This window comes from Saccostrea cucullata, unplaced genomic scaffold (assembly GCF_032062105.1).
Source record: "Saccostrea cucullata isolate Sc308-1 unplaced genomic scaffold, CSIRO_AGI_Scuc_v1 ctg3399, whole genome shotgun sequence".
In the NCBI taxonomy this organism is placed as follows: Eukaryota; Metazoa; Mollusca; class Bivalvia; order Ostreida; family Ostreidae; genus Saccostrea; species Saccostrea cuccullata.
In genome coordinates, this window is record NW_026932947.1 from 1,353 (window position 1) to 21,908 (window position 20,556).

Here is a 20,556-nt window from a genome sequence, read left to right on the forward strand (position 1 = left end):
CGAATTTTCCACATTTGTGGCACTGCTTTCCGATGGAATTGCACATGCGGAATGGGTGACATTTTCCGCAGCGTATGCATGTTTCAAATGGGTTCTGCACAAACGGACAAGGTTTAAATTTCCGCTGTATCCATTGTGGTCTAAAAGAATACATGATTATCCTAAATATCCGTGTTACAATATGGGGAACTAGAGTCACTCGCTTGGCAATATTTAGAGAGATCCGGGATCCATGTTGAACACAAGTTGAACATGACCACTGTACCCGGATTCTCCACCAGTAACGTATTTCCAACTCGGCCTATGGCGCTTCTTATCCCAATGCTTCCAATGCGTTTGATAAGGGGAAACCGTTTTACTTTATAAGCAGAAATAAAGATGCTCAAAACAACTTAAGATATTCTCTGGATTTATTTTAGTATTTCTTTCGGACTACAGTTTGGTCTTGACGGCACGGCTGTCCGTCTCCAACTGACTAACAAATAACAAGATTGAGTAAAACGAATTAAACACAAAGAAGAAATTAAGTGTCACACAAAGAGATAGATAAAAGAGTGACATTCTATAGATGGACAATTAAATCAAAATGCCACATAAAGTGTTGTTATAAAAATCACCCGTAAATCCTTGTCGTGGTCAAGGTGTGAAAATTACTTTATGGGATTAACTCTGTTTAACACCAGCTGATAATTTGATTAATCCAAAATGGTTTACGTGGAATGTAAGATATTTTGCTAAATAAATAAAGGATCAGAAAGGGTTTCATAAAAATTATCACAAAAAGCAGCAATAATAACTAAATAACAAAACAGTAATTATAACGAATTTGAACCTTTAAAATCTTGTAATTTTTTCATCACTACAAAATTTCAGCTATAGTCATGATATCTGCTATTTGTTAAAAATAATGGTTTTGGACATTTGTTTTTTTTTCTTTTCTCATACCTGGTATGCTTAGATGATTTTGTACCGAGTTTTTCCCTAATATTGTTATGGACCATGTACTTATCATTGGTTTTGGATCATCATTTTCTGCCTCGTAACTGTCAAAACTTTCTCCATTTCTCCAATGCCAATTTGTCACTTTCAATTAAGTACAAATACATGTACTTAAAACGTTCGGTAAAACTTGTAATGAATTGCATTATGATGACACAATTAAAGTGGTTCGCATAGGAAGTGTGACAAACAAAGGAAGATAACTCTTACAACAAAATGATTTTAATTTCGTGGAAAACTATGACATTTTCAAAAATATTTATTGATTGATTTTTATTTAAAGTCACTTGCCCATGGGCTAGTGCCTGTAAAAAATTCACTTGCCTGCCTCTAAAATTCACTAGCCCCAGGCGTCGGGCAGTGGGATTTGTCAGACCCTGTCACAATGATTCATTTTATGGTATATTCAAGTTTTGATAGCAAAAAAAATTACGATCAATTCATGTATTGTGGACCTCAAAATGTTTTGACTTAAATTTAGTGACATAAACTTTGAATCTCATAGTTTTTGAGTTAATGAAGTTTTGAATATATTCATACTGCATATCTTAAATCAAGTGCCCTGTTCACACGACAAGTTTAATTCGCAGTAAATTAATGCGAAGTAAACTAATGCGAATCAAACTAATGCGAATTAAATTGCGTTCACACGACAGCTAATGCGAAGTAAACTAATGCGAATTAAAATTTTACTTCGACAGTCAGGCGTGAGGAAGGCTATTATGACGTCATTTGCAAATCACGTCACCTTATGCAGAAAGAAATGCATTTGACAATATGTCACAGTGTCTGGAGACATATTTTAGTGATTAACACATTTTTTCTTAGTTTTCACTCAAAAATAGCACAAGTACTTAAAGCTGACCACCGACATGATGCATTTGACTTAATTTTGCCATTACGCATGCCCCAAAATTTAATTCGAATTAGCTTCGCTTAGCGTTCACACGGAGCTAATGTGAAGTAATTTAATGCGCAGTAAACTAATGCGAAGTAAACTAATTCGCATTAAATTCTCCGTGTGAATGCTAAGCGAAGCTAATTCGCAGTAAACTTACGTTTAATTCGAATTAAACTCTCCGTGTGAACAGGGCAAAGGAATCAATGTCTAGTTAGTATAGTATGCCAGGGCATCAACGAAAGTGGGAAACATGGGATAATTTGCATATCGGGCGGAGCCCATTTTGCATAAATTATCCCATGTTTCCCACTATAGTTGATGTCCCTGGTATACTATACTAACTAGACAGTGATTCCTTATATTTCCATTTCATTGTGAAATAAAATTGTAGATTTAGACTTTAAAAATATGGACACAGATTTAATTTACACGAGGACTCCCATGCCAATTTCAATAGTCCTCGCTCACTGACGTCAAACACAGAGCCATCCCCACGAGATTTACATGTATATTTGGCCTCCTTAGCGTCAGACACAAAGACGCATGTGCATGAGATTTTCATGCATATTAGGCCTCCAAAGTTCCTGACCTATCTACCTGCCTAATTTACATTCCAGTAGAATTATCAAGAAATCAACTCCACTAACTTTCAAAGAGTTATCACAGAGAAAAAATTAGGAATTGAAATATTTTTCATTCAACAAGTATTTACTCAGCTAGATACAGTTTGAGTTCAATTTCATTATATAACTCTTCAGTACTCTATTAAAGCAGCCAAACCTATCAAAATAGAAAACCTGGTATACATTCTGGTGTATATGTGTCTTTGTAGGTAGTAGAGAAGTAGGACATGGTAGCATAGCAGAAGATGCTGGACATCACCACAACATTGTTGATTGTCATCATAATCTCAAGAAAAAGCCTAAAGATACAGCTGGTAGAGGTGTGAGTAAAGTCAGCTCCATCCTCACTGAAGAATTACCCAGTAAGAATGTGTACATTCCTCCTCATAAGAGAGTCCCAAATGTGCACGGGCAGTATGTAGCCAGGGAAAACAGACCTACTAACAATAAAGACATTAGCCCCCCATCCAGCCACTTGTATCAAAATTGTAAAGAGACACCCAGAACCTGGAGAGAAGAAAGGAGTCACCTGGATGGGTCATTAGATATAGGAAGTAGTGAAGTGTCATACTGGAGAACGCAACAAAATAGGATGCTCTCATGTCCCACAACCTTAGAGCATAATTCTAATGCACACAACATTAAAAAGTCATTTGCTTCTATGCACTATGAATTACACCAACAGCAAGATGGCCAGGGACAACATACTTTAACAGAACTGAGTCAGAGTGGCAATGCTTCAGAGGATGAGCCTTCAGGGTGTGATTTATTTCTGGCATCCAGCTCGGAAGATTCAACCCCCACCTCTAGGCCCTACAGGTTTAACGATCAGAAGCAGACCATGGACAGATACCCTGACACTGGTACACTGGACTGGAGATCAGCCCTGCTGGAGAGATGTAACGTCTATGGTGTGGGCTACATAGATTCACACTGTCACATCGACTTTCTCTTCAACAGGCTTGATTTCAAGGGCAGATGGTCGGATTTTCGAGTGCAGAACATGAAAACGTTCCCTTCAAGTTACCTTGGATGTGTAGCAGTTTTCTGTAATCCAAACAGTTTTAAACAAGAGGGTAAGTTTTCAAACCTACCTGTGTTGATTAGAAGACATCATAGTATGTTCTTATACATAATTATTTAATATTTTCAAAAATTTGCACAGTTAAAATGCAGTTATTTTCATACCAGTGGCAGTTCCTGGATTTTGAAGAAAATAAACTATTTTCAAAAATAAATTTATGTATGCATTATAAATATACACATTATATGGTTATTTAACATATCATTTGAGTTTGTATATTTGAGGGCTAGCTGAATATGCAGTTGAGTCATTTAGGGGCTAGCTGAATATGCAGTTGAGTCATTTAGGGGCCAGCTGAATATGCAGTTGAGTTAGGTGGCTTCCTTGAGGCCCCAAGTGACTACAGGGCAAATCCCTAGTCAGCTCGGGGAAAAGAACTTGGCAGCTTTCAGATTGATTCTTGAAAATTGAGTAGGCCAATAAATATATATAATGTATATATGAAGTACATGTGTATTACATCTCATGGAGGACATGAGGTTCATGGGTCTTGTAGTACCAGAAAACCAATAAAAATATACATTATTACAATATTTTACAATGCTGTAAATCATGTTTTATTCTCGAGAACTTTATTTTCACGCAATTACGCGAGACACCGTGCTTGCGAAAATTTTATTCTCGCGTAAATTAGCATTCCTTAACATTATTTAGAGTAATAACCACAATTCTTGAAAATTTTGTCTCACTTATAAAGTGTAAATGAATATCTCGCAAAATTAGGTGTCGCAAAAATTAAGTGATCTATAGTATTTCCTTTCAGAATTGGTAACAGATATTTTTAGGGCTTCAGAAATGAGGCCCAGGAATTAGACCCCTGAACCTCTTGCCTTGCAAGAACATACCAAATAAAGCCTTTTATTTACACACTAATATTTTATTTCTTTTCAAAGGTGGTACCATGTGACAGTTAGGAAGGGGGTGTACACTCTTAAATATGTTGAATCTGCCACTTTTAAACTTGATTTGTATTCTTGAGCTTTGCTATTGAGGTTTAGTAAAGGGATTGACTTCAGATAATAATTACTGTATACAGGGAAATTTTCGCCCCTTTCGCCCTTATCTCTGTTGGGCGAATATAAAACGGGGTGAATTCAAAGAGTACAGTATCATTTCTTAAACAAAAGTGTAAAGGGTGAATTTAAGGACAATGGCAAGGTTCCTGGTTTTTGTATAGAATTCTACAGGAACTCTTGAACAGGTGTAATGGTACTAAACATGATATATTCTGGTACATTTAACCCACCAAGCCATCCTTCCTTATTAGATTTTGTCAAATCGATGTTTTTACAATTCTCAATGCATTTCCTATGTTTGTTGATATAAAGGACATGCTTAATTTTTTACCATAAATTTTTTGCAAAATTCAGTAATTTCAGAAAGTTTATATATTATATACATTATTGTATCCCAATTTCCAATTATATCTAGACATTATGACCGAAAACACAAATTTACAAACACGACATGGATCTACCAACACTGTTCATTATTTTAGAGTTACTTCCCTTAGCATCTAATTTGTATTCATAATGGTAAAGATTGGTTGACTGTTTTATGTTAAGTGATTTACCATATTGGAAACAAAGTTTCATAAAAATATTGGCAAAGATTTATTTTTATATTTGTTTGCAATTACTACATGTAAATGGTCCCTCTTTCGCACGACCTGATACAGTTACAAGTTCTCAACATTTGTCACATTTTGCGATTGTCCTTCCCAGCATAGGCACGGTAAATAACGGCCTGTTGAGTACTGTTTACTGTCTGTCCCTCAGTGATTGGGAAGGGCTTGCGCCATGCGCCATAGTCGCATTGAAGTGAAAAATGGCGCATTAAATCAACAAATCATGGTGCCAAGATGCGCATTCAATTTTTAGCGATGTTATTTGGAAATATTTTGTGAAGGACTTTCTTTCTTGTTTTACTTTCGTTTTAAATGCAGTCAATTTAAAACAACAAATCTCATTGGTTGAAACCTGTCAAAAAGTACTTCCGGTTAAACGAAGCACTTACATGAGGTACATACTTCATTCATTTGTATGGTAGGGCTGATCCCTTTCCAAAACTGTCGAAATTTTAACACAAAATACGGGTCAGTTATATTCTAAGAAAGTTCCTTTAAATTTACTGCATTTCATGTGTTAAAAGTCGGATTCAGTTAATTAAAAACATGTTTTCTCTCGTATTTCGTATTTGTTTGTCACTTTGTTATTTCTTAAAATGGCCCTTCAGATTATATTGATGGCCCATTCCTTTTCGAAATGGCCCATCAAAAATGTTGACTGTTGCGCCATAGTCCCATTGACCATTTTGGCCTTCCCAATCACTGGTCCCTGAACACAATCTACACCAAACTACCACCATTTTTCTTTCATGCTGAAGAGATGATTCTACCCATTGAATGAAGCACATGTGCTTTTGTTTACCTCGATCTGTTAAATACGCTTTATTGGTTTTCATTTCATAGAGAGTTCTACACGGTGGATCACTCTAAATCACACTTTTATAAGTGAATAAACCCATGATATAAACCTTTTTTCTCCGGATAACCGTGACTTGCCAATGTCCTTAAGACAGAGCAAAATTGTTTGCAAGATTGAAAAGGCGAAAATAACGTGGGGCAAAAATTACCCTGTATACATTATACCATTATATATCATGATTATATGATGCATGGATCATCAGATTAAAACCTTGCAGTAATTACATCTTTATTGTTTTATAATCTAGGACTCTGGAGGAGTTTAAGTAAAGAGGAAAATGTTTGGTTAACATTTGGATGTCATCCGAAAAATGCACGCGACTTCACCAAATGGAATTTGGAAGGCTTGAGAAAGTGTCTGCTAAATAGCCGAGTAGTGGCATTGGGGGAAATAGGCTTGGATTACTCTGGAGTGTTAGAATCAATTCATTCTCTAAAAAACATGGCTGAAGAAAACTTTTAAGAATAAAAAAAATAAGTTGCTGAAATCTAATTTTCAGAAATTGAAAGGTTTTATTTCTTTAATTATGTATGCTTTTAGATTTGTTGAGACCAAAGAACTCCAGAAATCAGTATTTAAGAAGCAGATTAGGATGGCCCTGGACATGAGGAAACCCCTGGTCATCCACTGTAGGGAGGCAGAAGAGGATTGTCTGGACATCCTCAAACAGGTCAGAATAAGGTTCCCCAATCACTTTCTGTTCAAGTGCCGATACTTACTATCTAGACATCCTTACAATGATTATGTTAACCATGATAATTAGTACGGCAAATGGAAAACTTTGCAAATACACATAATATATCATTTGAGTTTGTTTATTTTGATTGAAAGATAAATACTGAGGGTATTATTTTTAATTAAACTAATAGTAATACCAAATTGGCATTGCCTAATTGCAATGGCATTGTGTCTTTAAACATGTATCTTAGAACTTAATCTTGTTATTGAAAGATGGTACCTAGACTTTACAAAATCCACTGTCATTGTTTCACTGGAGATTTCACATCTGCCAAACTTTGGTTGGATTACTTCCCCAATCTGTACATTGGCCTTACCCCCCTGGTAACATACAGAACAGCCAAGGGAGCACGTGATGTGGCCAAGTTCATCCCTCTTAAAAGGTTACTGCTAGAGAGTGATGCACCTTACTTTGTCCCAAGAACAGTAAGTCAATAGTCTAACATTTAGGAATGGGTCAGTCATTTTTAAAAAATAATGATTTTTTTTTTTTCATTACATTAAAATAGTGAGGTTTGATTTAAGTCCAAATATTTTTTTGATTTAATGTTTCTCCTTCCTCATGTGATAAAGAATTCAAATCATGATAATGGGGGATAGAATGGGGCCACAGCGCTGATCAAAGTCTTGCATAGGAATACATGAGGAATCTTTTGAAAGAATCCTCTAAAAAGACAGCCAATAATAATCAAATTCAAGAACAGCAAAGCCGTAATTGATCATAAGTAGAAGCAACCTCAGGTAGTGAAAAATCAAGTTTGCTGAAATCATGACCCCCAGGTTGGGCTGTAATTGACAAAGTTTTACAAAAATTCTTTAAATAATATCTTCTCAAGAACAGTAGAGCCATGTCTAGTCTTATTTATTTGGAAACATCCTCAGGTAAAGCCGATTCAAGGTTTGTTCAAATAATAACTCCCAAATGTAGGGAGGGTCAAAAATGGGTGATGAAAGTTTTACAGAGTAGTGCATATGAAACATTTTACAAACTATTCTTATTTATATGAAAGCATCTTTAAATAGTGCAAAGTCAACTTTGTTCAAACCACTTTATTGCAAATTTTTTTTTAACAATTAAGGAGTTAATAATAAACAATTTTGTAAATTTTAGATTCCAAAGGAGTCCATGAATTATTCTCACCCAGGGCTGTGTGTCACAGTGGCAGAGGAAGTGGCTCGACTTAAAAACATCTCAGTACAGGAAGTTCTTAAAGCCTGCCTAGAGAACACTAGAGACATGTACAAAATCTAACTCAACAAATTAGTGAACAGCAACTGGAAATAAAGGACAGTTAATTAATAGCAAATTATACATACTAGATGGATTCATTGTAAAGCAGATCAACTGAAGTGTGTTCTATCCTTGTACATGTAGAATTCTCCATCAGATTAAGTAATAAAGTCTAGGTATGTTTTAAGAAGTGTTATAGTGAATGATACAAGTCATCAGCTGCTGTGACAGAGGTTAGAATGGGGAGTTACTGTTCTGAGAGTAGATAGAAAATTCAGAAAGATTCATTTTCCATCAGGGAGAAATTTTTTATTCAATATAGATCACATCCTAAGCAAGAATGTTTTCACAACTTTGGCCTGTGAACTTAGTAGAAAAGATAAATGTGTAAATTCACAAAAAGGTGTGGACAGTTTTGAAATTATTTCCATTTTTTGCTGCCATTTTTAGCTCACCTGAGCTGAAAGCTCAAGTGAGCTTATCTGATCACTGTTTAACCAGACTTGCTACAAAGCATCCTTGGATAAAGGGGAGTTTAAATTGTTAACAAAGGGCCAAGTCCCCTTGCAAGGGGAGATCATCAAGAAAAAACAAAAATAGGGTCGGGTCATTAAACAATCTTCTTCTCAAGAACCACTGGGCAAGAATAGCTCAAACTTATGTGAAAGCATCCTGGTGGTAATGTAGAGTTTAAATTGTTAAAATCATGACCCCCTGGGGTAGGGTGTGCCACTACAGGGAATCCAAGTTTTACATTGAGACATATAGGAACAATCTTCTCAAGAACCACTTGGCCATAGGAGCTTAAACTTATGTGGAAGCATCCTGGAGTAATGTAAATTGTTAAAATCATGACCTTCGAGGGTAGGCTGAAGCCATAATAGGGAACCCAAGTTTTACATTGAAAATATAGGGAAAATCTTTGAAAATCTTTTTCTCTAGAACTACTAGACCAGAAAAGCTGAGACTAAATGTTGAAGTATCCTTGGGTAGTGTAGATTCCACATTCTCCAAATAATAACCCTTTGGGGTAGGGCAAGGTCATAATAGGGCCATTCCAAGTTTTTTCTATGTTTAGCGTGCACCTTTGTTTTTGACACCCCAAGTCAGAAAAAAACAAACAGCATCAGGAGTCCGAAAATGAATTATTCAGATCAAAATTCTAAATATTTGTATAATATTTCATTATTGGAATAGTTTCAGTATTTTATACCTGGATTTTGCTGAAGAAAATAACTTTCTTTATGAAAAATAGATAAATGAAATATCTTTTGAATTATTCTTATTACTACAAAATATGTGTTTCATTATTTTTTTTTGACTTATGTGTTTTTTGCGAATAGATAGCTAGGTTTTTGTTGAAAGATGGGTGGACGCTAAACAGAGAAAAAACTTGGAATGGCCTAGGTATAACTGTATTACAAATGAGAAATCTTCTAAAGAATAGCATGGCCAAAGTTACTCAGGTGAGTGATGTGGCCCATGAGTCTCTTGTTATAAATCTTTGTAACAAATAAAAAAAAATCTTTCATATCAAATTAAATTTCAGAATGACATAAATATGCATTCAAGTTTGTTCAAATCATGATGCCTGGGGCAAAGCTGGGTGATCTAAATTTTAAGAAGGATTACAAAGTAAAAAATCTTAAAAATTCTTCTAGAGAACAGCAAAGCCGTGATTGTTCTTATCTATATGGGAGCATCCTCGGGTAGTGTAGATTCAAGTTTGTTCAAATCATGACCCCGGGGGTAGAGTGGGGCCACAATGGGTGATCAAAATTTTACAAAAGAATACATAGAGAAAATTGTTAAATTTCTTTTTAAGAACAACAAAGCCGTTATCATCAATATAAAAGCATCAAAAGAGGTAATGTAGATTTAAATTTGTTCAAATCATGACCAACCAGGGGAATAAAGCCATAAAAGTGGATCATAGTTATACAAAGGAATATATAGGCCATATCAATGAAATTTTTCATTTTGTAAACAGCAAAGTCATTATGTATCTTATTTATTGAAAAGTATCTGTAGGAAATATAGATTCAAGTTTGTTCAAGACCCCCCCCCCCCCTGAACCCACTTTTATATTTAAACTTTTCAATACAGAACTGATTTTTGCTTTTACCTAGCCAGTTGTTCAGGGGAGCGATTTGGCCCCTGGGCGTCTTGTTTAATAGGATATTTTTAGTTAATTTTTTTGAAAATATCAACCAACATATTTCAGAACATGGCTGTAGGCTGTGATCCCACTAGATCATTGGATATGTTTCAAGTCTTTAAAAACCTGCCAAGAACAAGTCTTACCAGTTTGCAAGCATTCTCAGGAGTGCACATTCATCATGGTCCTTGTGGGAAGGAATGGGGCCACTTTAAGGCAAAAATAAGTTTATTTTTACTGCGTCGTTTGAAGACTAGGAGAGGCTAAAGGGTACCACATTCTTGTTTTATGCTGGTGCTGTTGTGTTACTCAGATCGGCGAGGGGGATAAATGGGTTAAGGAATCATACGAAGTTGCAGATCTAACACAAGACTTTCGTTGATCAATGATTACCCTATCTCTTCTTTTTCTGAGCAATTGCAACATATAATCTTCCTCTATGAACTTGTTTTCAGGTGACCTTTAAGACCCTTATGCCTCTTGTTTTGCGTTAGTTATCTTTCTTAAGGTTTTTCGCCCAATATACTAGTATATCTTATTCTGAGAACTATCAGAAATTTACAGAAATACAAAAGTACTAGTTGTTTTTAACGTCTGTTTAATTTAAAACCAGATACTGGTATTCTGCATTTCCCTTGTCTCTTTTCAAGCTGAAATGAAAAAAAAAGTATATAAAGAGATCATTATCTCTCAAAATGACAGCGATTTCAGACAAATACCAGTCGATTCCTTACCTACCCTCGCAGGCCATTTTGGTAACACTTTGAGTTAGGTCTCGCAGAGTATCGTAATTCTTGGTCGTTAACAGATAGTCCGTACCATTGGCGATGCCCTTTAGTTCTTCTACATTCATATCTCCCACGCCTATAGCTATCATTGTGACGCCACTTTCTCGCGCCTTGTGGGCTTGGTAGAACGTTGTGGCCTTGCTCTTGGAATCGCCGTCAGTAATAACAATACCCAGTTTCCTAACATTGTCTCTGCTTCCTGAAAAATAAAAAATGAAATTGCAATTTTCTGGATATATACAGTAAATATGGTAGCAAAAAAAACCTGAAACCTGCCATATTCTGGACTGAAACTGCGCATCCACATATGCTTAATGGCGTCTCCCGTGTTGGTACCGCCTGGTTTATAATCAATGTTGTTAATAGCATTCTGTACTTGAACTTTGTTATGGTATCGCTTCAGCTCAAAGTTGGTGTGGACCTTGCACTCATACGTCTCTACTCCCATCTGTACCCCGTTCTTGTTAATGTCAAGGTTGTATGTAACGTCACTGACAAAGTGTTTCAGTTTCTGGAAATTGTTTTTACCAACACTACACGAGGAATCGAGGAGGAAAACCACATCTGATTTCCCAAGACATGCTGAAATTTAATTTATGGGTTTATTAATATTCGTATCATGATCTCAACACTGTAAATGCAAGAAATTATCAGGAATTACTTGAATTGGTTCTTTTACGTTATAATTTACTGTATACTATGTAATACTTACTACTTGGAGCTGAAAGTATGAGAAGGAAAGAGATTTAATCTTGTTTTTGAATGAACAAATACAGAAAACAGAATTGTTATAGAAATGTTCCTTTACGAGGTATGAAATCATTACCTGTGCAGACCTGTCGTAGAAGGAGCGGCTGAAGGTGATTCAGAGCGCTGAAGGTGTCCACTCGGAATATGTTTTTGTTGGAAGCCATTTTTGTGAGTTCGTCCTCATCCACTTCGTCCCCCACTCCGATGGTGAAGATCTCTACACCCTGCACCTTCAGCTTGGTAGCTTCCTCCAGGGTTTTCTCCTTGTGCGTGGAATGTCCGTCTGTTATCACAATGGCGATTTTTGGAACCTTCTGGCTAGTCCTGGCTCCTATTGGAAGAAATGTCAATTATATACTAGGGTTGACATATTCGAATCTTATAATATGTATTATCTAGACAAGTCCTCCAGTGGTGTTTCCTTTGGGAGCTTACGGACAAGCGGTTTATTACCTTCTTTGGTTGAGAAACTTTTTTGGCGTAAAAATTCGAGTGCTTTCCCAGTGTGAGTCTCTCCATCCTCGAACTCGATCTCGCTGATGGCTTCCTTTAGTTCTTTTGCGTTGTCGTATTTGTTCAGAGAAAAGGCGCCAGTCACAGGCGTGCTAAATATGACTATTCCAAACTGGACGGCATCAGGCCCAACCGTAAACTCATCAACAATATCCATTGTAAAATTCTTCATCTTTTCAAAGTTGTCTTCTCCCACACTGCCGCTGGAATCCAAAACGAAAACGATGTCGGCTGCTCCTTTCTTGCTACAGTCGCCTTATAAGTACAGACAACAAAAATAAGCAAGTTAATAAATAAAAGATGATATTTAGAATATCATCCTGATTCCGACAATTACTGTGAAACTTGAACAAGATGTTTGAGACTTACTTGCTAGTCCTTTCAACTCTAAAAATAATCAGAATACATATAAAATTGACATGCTTAGTTCTCATTGTATTAATTGCAAATGGTTTATGTTCAAAATTGTGACGATAGTACCAAGCGATATGCATACTTGTACAGGTTGCTGCCGCTAGAGTGCTTTTAATCATTTTTAACCCAACAAATGTGTCTATGTGGAAGAGGTATTTGGAGTCGGGGTCGCTGGCAATGTCTTGTAATTCTTGTAGATCAGTGCTTTTCCCCACTCCTACCGTCATTATCGTTATTCCGCTGTTCTGGGCCAGTCGGGCTTGCTCAGTGGTGCGGTTTTTGTAGGAGGAAACACCATCAGTCACAACAATGGCCAGTTTGGGTACCCCAGGTCGATGGCCTGTAACAGTTATGATAAAAACATAGCGCAAGTGCATACAGGTGAAAGCGGAACATAAAAAGAAAAAAATGTGATTTTAAATGACATTGGCGTCGGAAGCAAATTGAAAGTGGGGGGCTAACTGTAAAAAAAAAAATTTTATACCTTCAACAAAAACCTGACAAGCAAAAAAAAAAAGGGGGAAATGTCCATTTTCCAAGCACGCGCGCGCGTGTGTGTGTGTGTGTGTGGGGGGGGGGGGTTTCGAACTTCAGTACCAAATATTTTTTTTTCCAAACACCACCACTTTCCCCATTTTTAACCCATACTGCGACGTGTCTGTGGAAAGTGGAGGGGGGCTAAACCTACGAAGCAATGTTCAATGTGTATACTAAGTATATATTTGGAAAAAAGTGGGGGAGCTAAGCCCCCCCACCCCCCGGTACCGACGACTATGAATGATATTTATTTAAACGTGTAAATAAGCTTTGTTATATCTTTAAAAATTTGTTCCTATACAAATCTTTACGAAAAAAAAGTCTAACATTCGTAATGTTTTACTGAGCGGGCATAAAAAAATCGATGTTTGACCGCTGAGTGAGATGTTGGACCTGTCGATGAGATGTTGGACCGCTTACATCACACAATGGGCGGAGCTTAATCTCATTTGCATTCGTTGGTGTTTAACAGTGACGGACCTGAGGTTTACATCACGGAAGACATTATGTAAAAAAAAATATATGAAAATCGACCGGTCCAATATCTCACTCAGCGGGCAAACATCGATTTTTTTATGCCCGCTCAGAAAAACATTACGAATGTTAGACTTTTTTTTCGTGAAGATTTGTATAGGAACAAATTTTTAAAGATTTAACAAAAAACATTTATTGACTCTGTTCTCGGGCAAAATGCGTTTTGTCGACCCTCGAACCAAACTGTCTGCCTTGGACCTAATGGCATCGCAAACAGTTTGATTCTTGGGTCCGACAACACGCATGTGACAAGATCTTTCCATGGGTACCACCAAATTTGACCTCTTGACCTTGGAATTTGACCTTCTTTTACAAAAAAAAAATACGATACTTTAACCTTGGCCATAACTTTTGGAGCTAGGGCTTTCTCCTCTACATGTGTTTTCATTGTGACATGACATTTCAGCTGGTATAAATATTTTTGACTTTGACCTAAGAATTTGACCTACTTTTTAAAAACTTTTACCTTGGTCATAACTTTTGAACAGTTAGAAATAAGGCTTTCATATCTCACAAGTGTATTCCTTGTAACAAGACCTTCCTTTAGGTACCAACAGACTTTTTGACCTTGACCTTTGGAGTTTGACATGCATTTAAGAGAATTCAACCCAAGCTATAAGCTGCCATACGGGGGAATCAGTGTTTCACAAACACATCTTGTTTATACATATATTAATGATCAATAGCTTTCTTAATTGTTCCTTTTTAAAAACCAACCCCACCTCCAGACACCTCTATTCATCTTAAGTAAGACGGTCTTTTGAATTAAACTTTTTTTAAAATTCTGAACACTTTGCTGTCGATATACTGTCAAAACCGATCATTGAAATGTGTTCTTTACCGAATGCTTTAGAGAAGGACTTGAGTCTAAGATGTTCCAATGCATCCCCTGTGTTGGTGCCCCCTCCCCCCACGTAAGACACCTTGTCCACGGCGTCCAGCACGTCTTGGGTGTTACTGTAGGAGTCAAGCTTAAACTCGGTCCGGACTCCTGTGTCAAACGTCTCCAAACCAACCTGTACTTGAGTTTTGCTCAACACAAATTCCTTCACAATACCCTTGACGAAATCCAACATGAGCTTAAAGTCTGAGCTCGCTACACTCGCAGAGTTGTCCAGTAAAAACACCACGTCTCCCTTAGTTCCACAGCTTGATTCCCCTGTAATTCAGGTTTCTATAATGTTATTTATATTTGATATTCTCATCTGTGACGTCATAAATTCATCTTTCAAATATTGTTTTGATATTTTGTTTATTTCAAGCTGAATATATGGGGGGAAAAAAACTTACCAGAAGACATAGTAACATGACCACTAATGACAATGCACACCACTAAAGTTATTCTTAAATCCATTTTTCTGAGAAAAAGAACACACACATATAAGAAAGATATGACAGTAGTCCACGAACTTTTCGAACAACCCTCGTATGTAAAATAAACTTTTAGCTATTTCCCAAATCTCTCTCTCTCTCTCTCTCTCTCTCTCTCTCTCTCTCTCTCTCTCTCTCTCTCTCTCTCTCTCTCTCTCTCTCTCTCTCTCTCATGTGCTTTATGTGATCACTTAAGTGATGACTGAATGAATATATCAATATATGGATACATATAGTTATATACATGTACATGTATATTTTTCTATACTTTATCGAATTCAATAGTGATTTTAATAAACTATAATCAAAAGATTTTATCGTCTTAGAAAATACATATTTGTGCCTTCTGTAATAAAGAATAATAAAAATTTCATATTCCATATGCCGTGTCTTTATGGTAAATGCAATTTTATTCGCACTCTTACTTTTGCAAACAAGTGACATTTAACCACAAATCACATATACAGGTATCTTTTATTTAAAAGCTTTTCCTTCCCTTCATAAAAAAATTGAAAGGTGAAAAATAACTCAAAATTTCCGTGTAGCTCAGTTAGAGAAAATTTTACCTGTTCGGTCCCGTGTGAGGATGTCACTCTGTTCTCAGTCTGACGCCGGGATTGCTGATTCCGCCAGATCCGGTTTCAGCTGTGCGTGCTGGACAGTAAAACCAAATCACGCAAAATCGTCATTAGTGAACCAATAACTTTTGATCGGAAAGAAAGTTCGATCATTTTATTTATTGAATATTTCTTTTGATTTGCTGAATCTTATCAAATATCTGTTTGGCTCTCGGAATTTTAAGTGTTTTATGAAACTAGTAATATCCAATAAATGCTTCTCCCAGGACCTTAAAACTGAGCTCTGTTCTATTCTCATTTTCAAACTCCGCGTTTCAGTCATTAGGTAAAATATATAATATATGTATTACATCCATATACATTTAGGTCACAGGCACCTGACGTTACTTACTTTTTCCGGTTTTACCTGACGTTACTTATTACAAACAAGCAAATTTTTAAAAGAATTATGGTCCCCTGCTTTCGGTGTATATGTGGATGAGATGTCATTTTTTTATGGCATTTTGTGTCAATTTGTTCTATAGGTTCACCTTTCCCCTATCTACCAACTTTGATATAGGCTATACCAATTAACTAATTATCTCACCTGGTCAAATTCCCGTATTGCACACATTTTTTCTATGCCTGAAATTCAAATGTGTGTAAAACGGGAACAAACCGTATTGCCAAGGCGTAATAAGTTTTTATTCATATGGTTTCTTAAGAGAAAAAGCAAGCGATAGATAATGTAACCATATAGTTTATTTATAAAATAATGAAAAAAAAATTCAATTATCTTATAATAATTAAAATATTTACAAGTAATTAAAGCATGCAGGACCAACTCTTAATGGCCACTTTGATTCACAGCCAAACCAAAATTTGAAGATACATTTGGTGCCAAAAATTAAAGATAAAATCAAGAGATGATGATTATGATAACAAACATTAAAATGTTTCATATGATATCACATAGTGCTTACTGTAGCTGTCTGTCAATAATGTTTCATCGTAAACATAATTTGCCAAGAAAAAATTGCCAACCAATTAATAAATAATCAGAAAAAAAATAAATAACAAAATAATAAATAAGTAACGTTTGTGTTTTCAAACGTTTAAAAAGTCTTGAAAGACAAATGATGGGTTGACATGGATTGTCAAAGTTTGGTCCAAAGAGTTTATAACACCGCAACACATAATAACTGTCCCATTCCTGAAAATGTCACAGGGTGGCCCAGAGAGTTCTTAGCACCATAACACATAGAGACTGTCCCATTCATGAAAATGATCCTCAGAGGAAATCCCACTCGCTGTACTTTGGCTCATGGTATGTTAGCCTTTTCCATTTCCGCTGGTGACTGAATTTCACACGCTCTGACCATTCCAACTTAAAAAAAAAAATTTACATTTTTCAGTGTATTGACCACTATTAAACTGAATCTACACCATAACAATGGTTTAAAGGAGGGAGGGTTACGGGGGGTTAGTTGTACCTATCGTTCCCTAATTTGCGAATAACTTTTTTAAAACCCACCCTTGATTTACAAAACAAATGGGTTTTTTAAAGACTCAGTCGCCTTTTAACAATTTAGAACCATTCTGGGTGTAATAATGGTACAGATGTACATTTAAGATTAATAAAAACGATATATTTTTCATAATATTTTGGGTATAATCATTAGTTTAAGTCTCTTGCCTTCATGTGCAAAATGAAAGATAGTGACGTAAATGAGACACTTACCAGATGAGAGGGATATCTTAGGAGATCCGCCTCTCTCCGATCAACATCCATAGTCGCATCATACTGAAAAGAAAGAATCAAAATAAAATGAGTTTTATGATATTGATTACAATTCTACGAAGAAAAAAGATTTGCGAGTAATTTTCAACAGTTGATTACAGTTTTGAAAGAAAAGAGCAATTCAGGTGAGATCACCCCCCTAACTCTCTCACACAACCCACACACATATTTCTAACCATAAAGACCATAACCTTAAGTTCAAATTCCCCCATGAAAGAGAATGCAAAGACTGGGACAGAATGTCAAGTTACTGTAATTATATCAAACCATTAGAATTCTTACCCAGTTATCAAGCCTTTCCTTGATTCTCTCAGAAAAAGACTTGGAAATGAACTGCTGCTAGGAAAGAGAAGACGACAGAATAGAAAAAAAAAGATAGAACCTTGTTTGAGAGAGAGAAAGAGCAAGGAGAAAGAGAGAGAGTAAGACTCAGAAATAGAGAGAAGACCGACTTACCGATTTGTTAATGTTGTCTGTGAGTTGGTTAGATTGGTCAGGGCTGTCGTGAACGGTACACACCATTTGAGAGTCTGTTGTGGTGGCAGCACTACTTCCAGTCGGTGGTACCAGTGACATGTAGACCTGATTTTGAGGGCCCACCAGGTACATAGAGGTACCGTCTGACACAACATGGAAAGGTTGCTCCTGTGGCGACACCTCTGTTAGATTGTACGTGTTGCTCAGTCCTTGAAACAATCCAAGAATGTCTGCTTGTGAGAGAAGACATGCATCATTGTTGCTTTCACTGATTGTCCCATCATTTGATTGAAAATTTTGTTGCAGCTCCGGCGCAACATTTGACTCGTCCGCAACCTCATTGTTGTCAAGAGTGTTTGTAGCACAATCTGTCTGCGAAACTTCACAAGCAGTTTCTAAGTCATGTATCTCCTCAGATATTAATGCACAAGCAGCTTCAAAGTCACGTATCTCCTTAGAGATTAATGCATATTCCTCAGCAGCTGATAGTTTGCCTGCAGTTTCACTGTTGTGGCTAGAGGTGTCTGATGTACATGACTCTGTCCTGGGAACTTTGGAGGAGTCAGAGGACGAACGAGGACCAGGTTTCCTCCAGTCTTTCTTTCCTCGTCTGATCTTTCGTTTCTTTGCCTAGAATATAAGAAATATTTTTTTTCTGTAAACCAACTCTGTGTAAAAATGTAAAGCTTCTTTAACAGCACTTCGGTTTTTTTTTTTATTTTCCATGAATTTATTCAAAGGCTTATTTGCACATTTTACAAGAAGTCTTATGACTGCTCTTATTTCATTTATTTTTTTTTATTTGTTTGTTTATTTATTGTCTATTTATTTAAAAACTGGAACTTTTCATCTTTCATTCATGATTTAGTGTATAATTTTGGACCTTTGGGATGTATTTCTGGCGAAATTGGAACATAGGCCTAACGTTATTTCAAATATAAACCCGGAAGTAAGACACCCCCCCCCCCCCCCCGGGCCAGCAATTTTTTTTAAGTACACTGTATTAACTCGAAAATCTTATTCCCAGGTGGGGGACGTCTCTAACTTTTTGGAACATTTCTTCAAATAATAAAATTTGCCATGATCGACCGTACAGGAACCGAAACTGGGAAGGGGGAGGGGGTGTTTCAAGCAACTTCATAGTGCCAATTAACATAGCTAGACTGTAAAAAAGACGATTACACTAAAAAGCCAATCACTTATTCGGGAATGTGTTTCTTTTTCAAAACAAGAACGAAAGCAAAAAATGATATAGTAAAATGTTAGTAAAACAAAAAAATCACTCAATAAATAAGCTAAAGTATACAGGTACATGTATTTGTACATTTTACAGGCAGTTTCACAACTGCTTTTTGTTACTTAAAAAAAAAACGAAACTCTTTTCTCCTTCAATATTTATTGTGTAATTTTGCAACCGTTAATATTTTTTCTGGCTAAATTGATCCTCGGACATATTTCGAGTTTTATGCATTGTATTGCATTCATAAAACAATTATTGCCTTCAATATCTCCATTTTCAGAATAAACTGTAAATAAAAAAATATTCATAGGGGTATTTTATACCATTATGTTTCCTTCAGTACAGAAATCCTCAGATGAAAGTCTTCGTTTCATTGTCAATTTTCAATTTTTTCGCTCTGAAATTTTTGCACGTCCGTTCGCTACGACTGATGCCGTTACTATGAGCTTGTTGTCACAACACAACGACTCACCCTGCATCACCCTTAGCAACGTCATTGCCAATAATTATTTTCGTAAAAAGAAACTTTGGGGAAAAAAGGTTTTAAGATATTTTTTATGTCTGTTGCAACGTTGGCTTTCTAAATATTCAACAAGCAAAAGAAAGTAAGAAAAATAAAAAATTTAAATAAAAAAGGAAAATGTCGAAACTCAAATACCTTTTCGGTAAATTATTTTTACATGATGAAATTTACCGAGTTCGATCGTACGGGAAAAAAGTGTGTTGGTGGGAGTGGAATGGAATGGAATGGGTGTCTAGCAGCTTCAAAATGCCAAATTTCAAATAAATACTACAACAGAAAGACTCGGGAAAAGGTACTATCGCTTCTGCATTGCTCGAACCTGTTCGCAAAGTAAAACTCAAAAATTGTTCTAATAAAATTTATGAAAACAAAAATTTCACTCGGGCTTTTTCCCACGGGACGTTAGCTTCGAGGGTAACTAAATAATGCACACATGATTTGTATTTCAACAGGGAGACTATGATCTTTTATCGTTCGTAATTAAAAAAAAAATCGTAATGGACATTTTTAACCATCATTTTTTTTATGTGTATGTGTGAATTTTGGAACTCTTGTCTTTTATTTCTAGCGAATTTGACGAAACTAAACACTCGAACATTTCTTTCGAGTTTGATCTATCTTAAGGAGTATTCATAAATTTTTACTACAACGAATAATTCCATATTTGGAAAACTATGTAGCTAAAAGAATATTCATAAAGGTAATTTATATCATTATGTTCCCTTCGCTACAGAAATCCTCGGATGAAAGTCGCCGTTTCATTCTCAATTTTCAGTTTTTTTGCTCTGAATTCTTTGCACGTCCGTTCGCTTCGACTGATGCCGTTACTAT

General features: G+C 36.1%; 3 protein-coding genes across 4 annotated transcripts; 1 reads left to right on the forward strand and 2 right to left on the reverse strand.

Moving 5' to 3' along the window:
• The first annotated feature begins 705 nt into the window (after window positions 1-705).
• Window positions 706-8,252, forward strand: LOC134236630 (putative deoxyribonuclease TATDN2). The gene is made up of 6 exons (XM_062718804.1): window positions 706-721; window positions 2,733-3,599; window positions 6,341-6,506; window positions 6,634-6,763; window positions 7,045-7,257; window positions 7,943-8,252. Exons 1-6 carry the CDS (start codon window positions 706-708, stop codon window positions 8,081-8,083), a joined length of 1,533 nt encoding a protein of 510 aa, XP_062574788.1. The 3' UTR covers window positions 8,084-8,252.
• A 2,549-nt stretch (window positions 8,253-10,801) lies between these two features.
• LOC134236631 (cartilage matrix protein-like) lies at window positions 10,802-15,787 on the reverse strand. The gene is made up of 11 exons (XM_062718805.1): window positions 15,694-15,787; window positions 15,047-15,114; window positions 14,598-14,915; window positions 12,768-13,025; window positions 12,641-12,658; window positions 12,212-12,526; window positions 11,835-12,089; window positions 11,721-11,729; window positions 11,281-11,590; window positions 10,955-11,203; window positions 10,802-10,870 (listed from the first exon to the last, which is right to left on the reverse strand). The coding sequence occupies exons 2-11, from the start codon at window positions 15,108-15,110 to the stop codon at window positions 10,819-10,821; spliced, it is 1,848 nt and encodes a 615-aa protein (XP_062574789.1). The 5' UTR covers window positions 15,111-15,114; window positions 15,694-15,787; the 3' UTR covers window positions 10,802-10,818.
• Window positions 15,788-16,509: 722 nt separating this feature from the next.
• On the reverse strand, window positions 16,510-19,624 carry LOC134236632 (uncharacterized). Of its 2 annotated transcripts, XM_062718806.1 has the most exons (5): window positions 19,526-19,624; window positions 17,942-18,592; window positions 17,768-17,824; window positions 17,426-17,488; window positions 16,510-17,071 (listed from the first exon to the last, which is right to left on the reverse strand). In XM_062718806.1, exons 1-5 carry the CDS (start codon window positions 19,574-19,576, stop codon window positions 16,976-16,978), a joined length of 918 nt encoding a protein of 305 aa, XP_062574790.1. In that variant the 5' UTR covers window positions 19,577-19,624; the 3' UTR covers window positions 16,510-16,975. The 2 variants fall into 2 exon arrangements, with proteins under 2 accessions (XP_062574790.1, XP_062574791.1); XM_062718807.1 differs by lacking the exon at window positions 17,768-17,824.
• Between the last annotated feature and the right edge of the window lie 932 nt (window positions 19,625-20,556).

Coding starts and splice junctions, on each gene's coding strand:
- LOC134236630 (XM_062718804.1), top strand. Junction 6,507..6,633: donor GGCTTGGATTACTCTGGAGT/GTTAGAATCAAT, acceptor GTATGCTTTTAG/ATTTGTTGAGACCAAAGAAC. Junction 6,764..7,044: donor GTCTGGACATCCTCAAACAG/GTCAGAATAAGG, acceptor TGTTATTGAAAG/ATGGTACCTAGACTTTACAA.
- LOC134236631 (XM_062718805.1), bottom strand. CDS start 15,110: ATGGATTTAAGAATAACTTTAGTGGTGTGCATTGTCATTAGTGGTCAT. Junction 13,026..14,597: donor GTCCTTCTCTAAAGCATTCG/GTAAAGAACACA, acceptor TAACTGTTACAG/GCCATCGACCTGGGGTACCC. Junction 12,090..12,211: donor AAGTTTCTCAACCAAAGAAG/GTAATAAACCGC, acceptor TTCTTCCAATAG/GAGCCAGGACTAGCCAGAAG.
- LOC134236632 (XM_062718806.1), bottom strand. CDS start 19,576: ATGAAACGAAGACTTTCATCTGAGGATTTCTGTACTGAAGGAAACATA. Junction 17,489..17,767: donor AGGAAAGGCTTGATAACTGG/GTAAGAATTCTA, acceptor CTTTCTTTTCAG/TATGATGCGACTATGGATGT. Junction 17,072..17,425: donor TAAGATATCCCTCTCATCTG/GTAAGTGTCTCA, acceptor TTTTTTTTTAAG/TTGGAATGGTCAGAGCGTGT.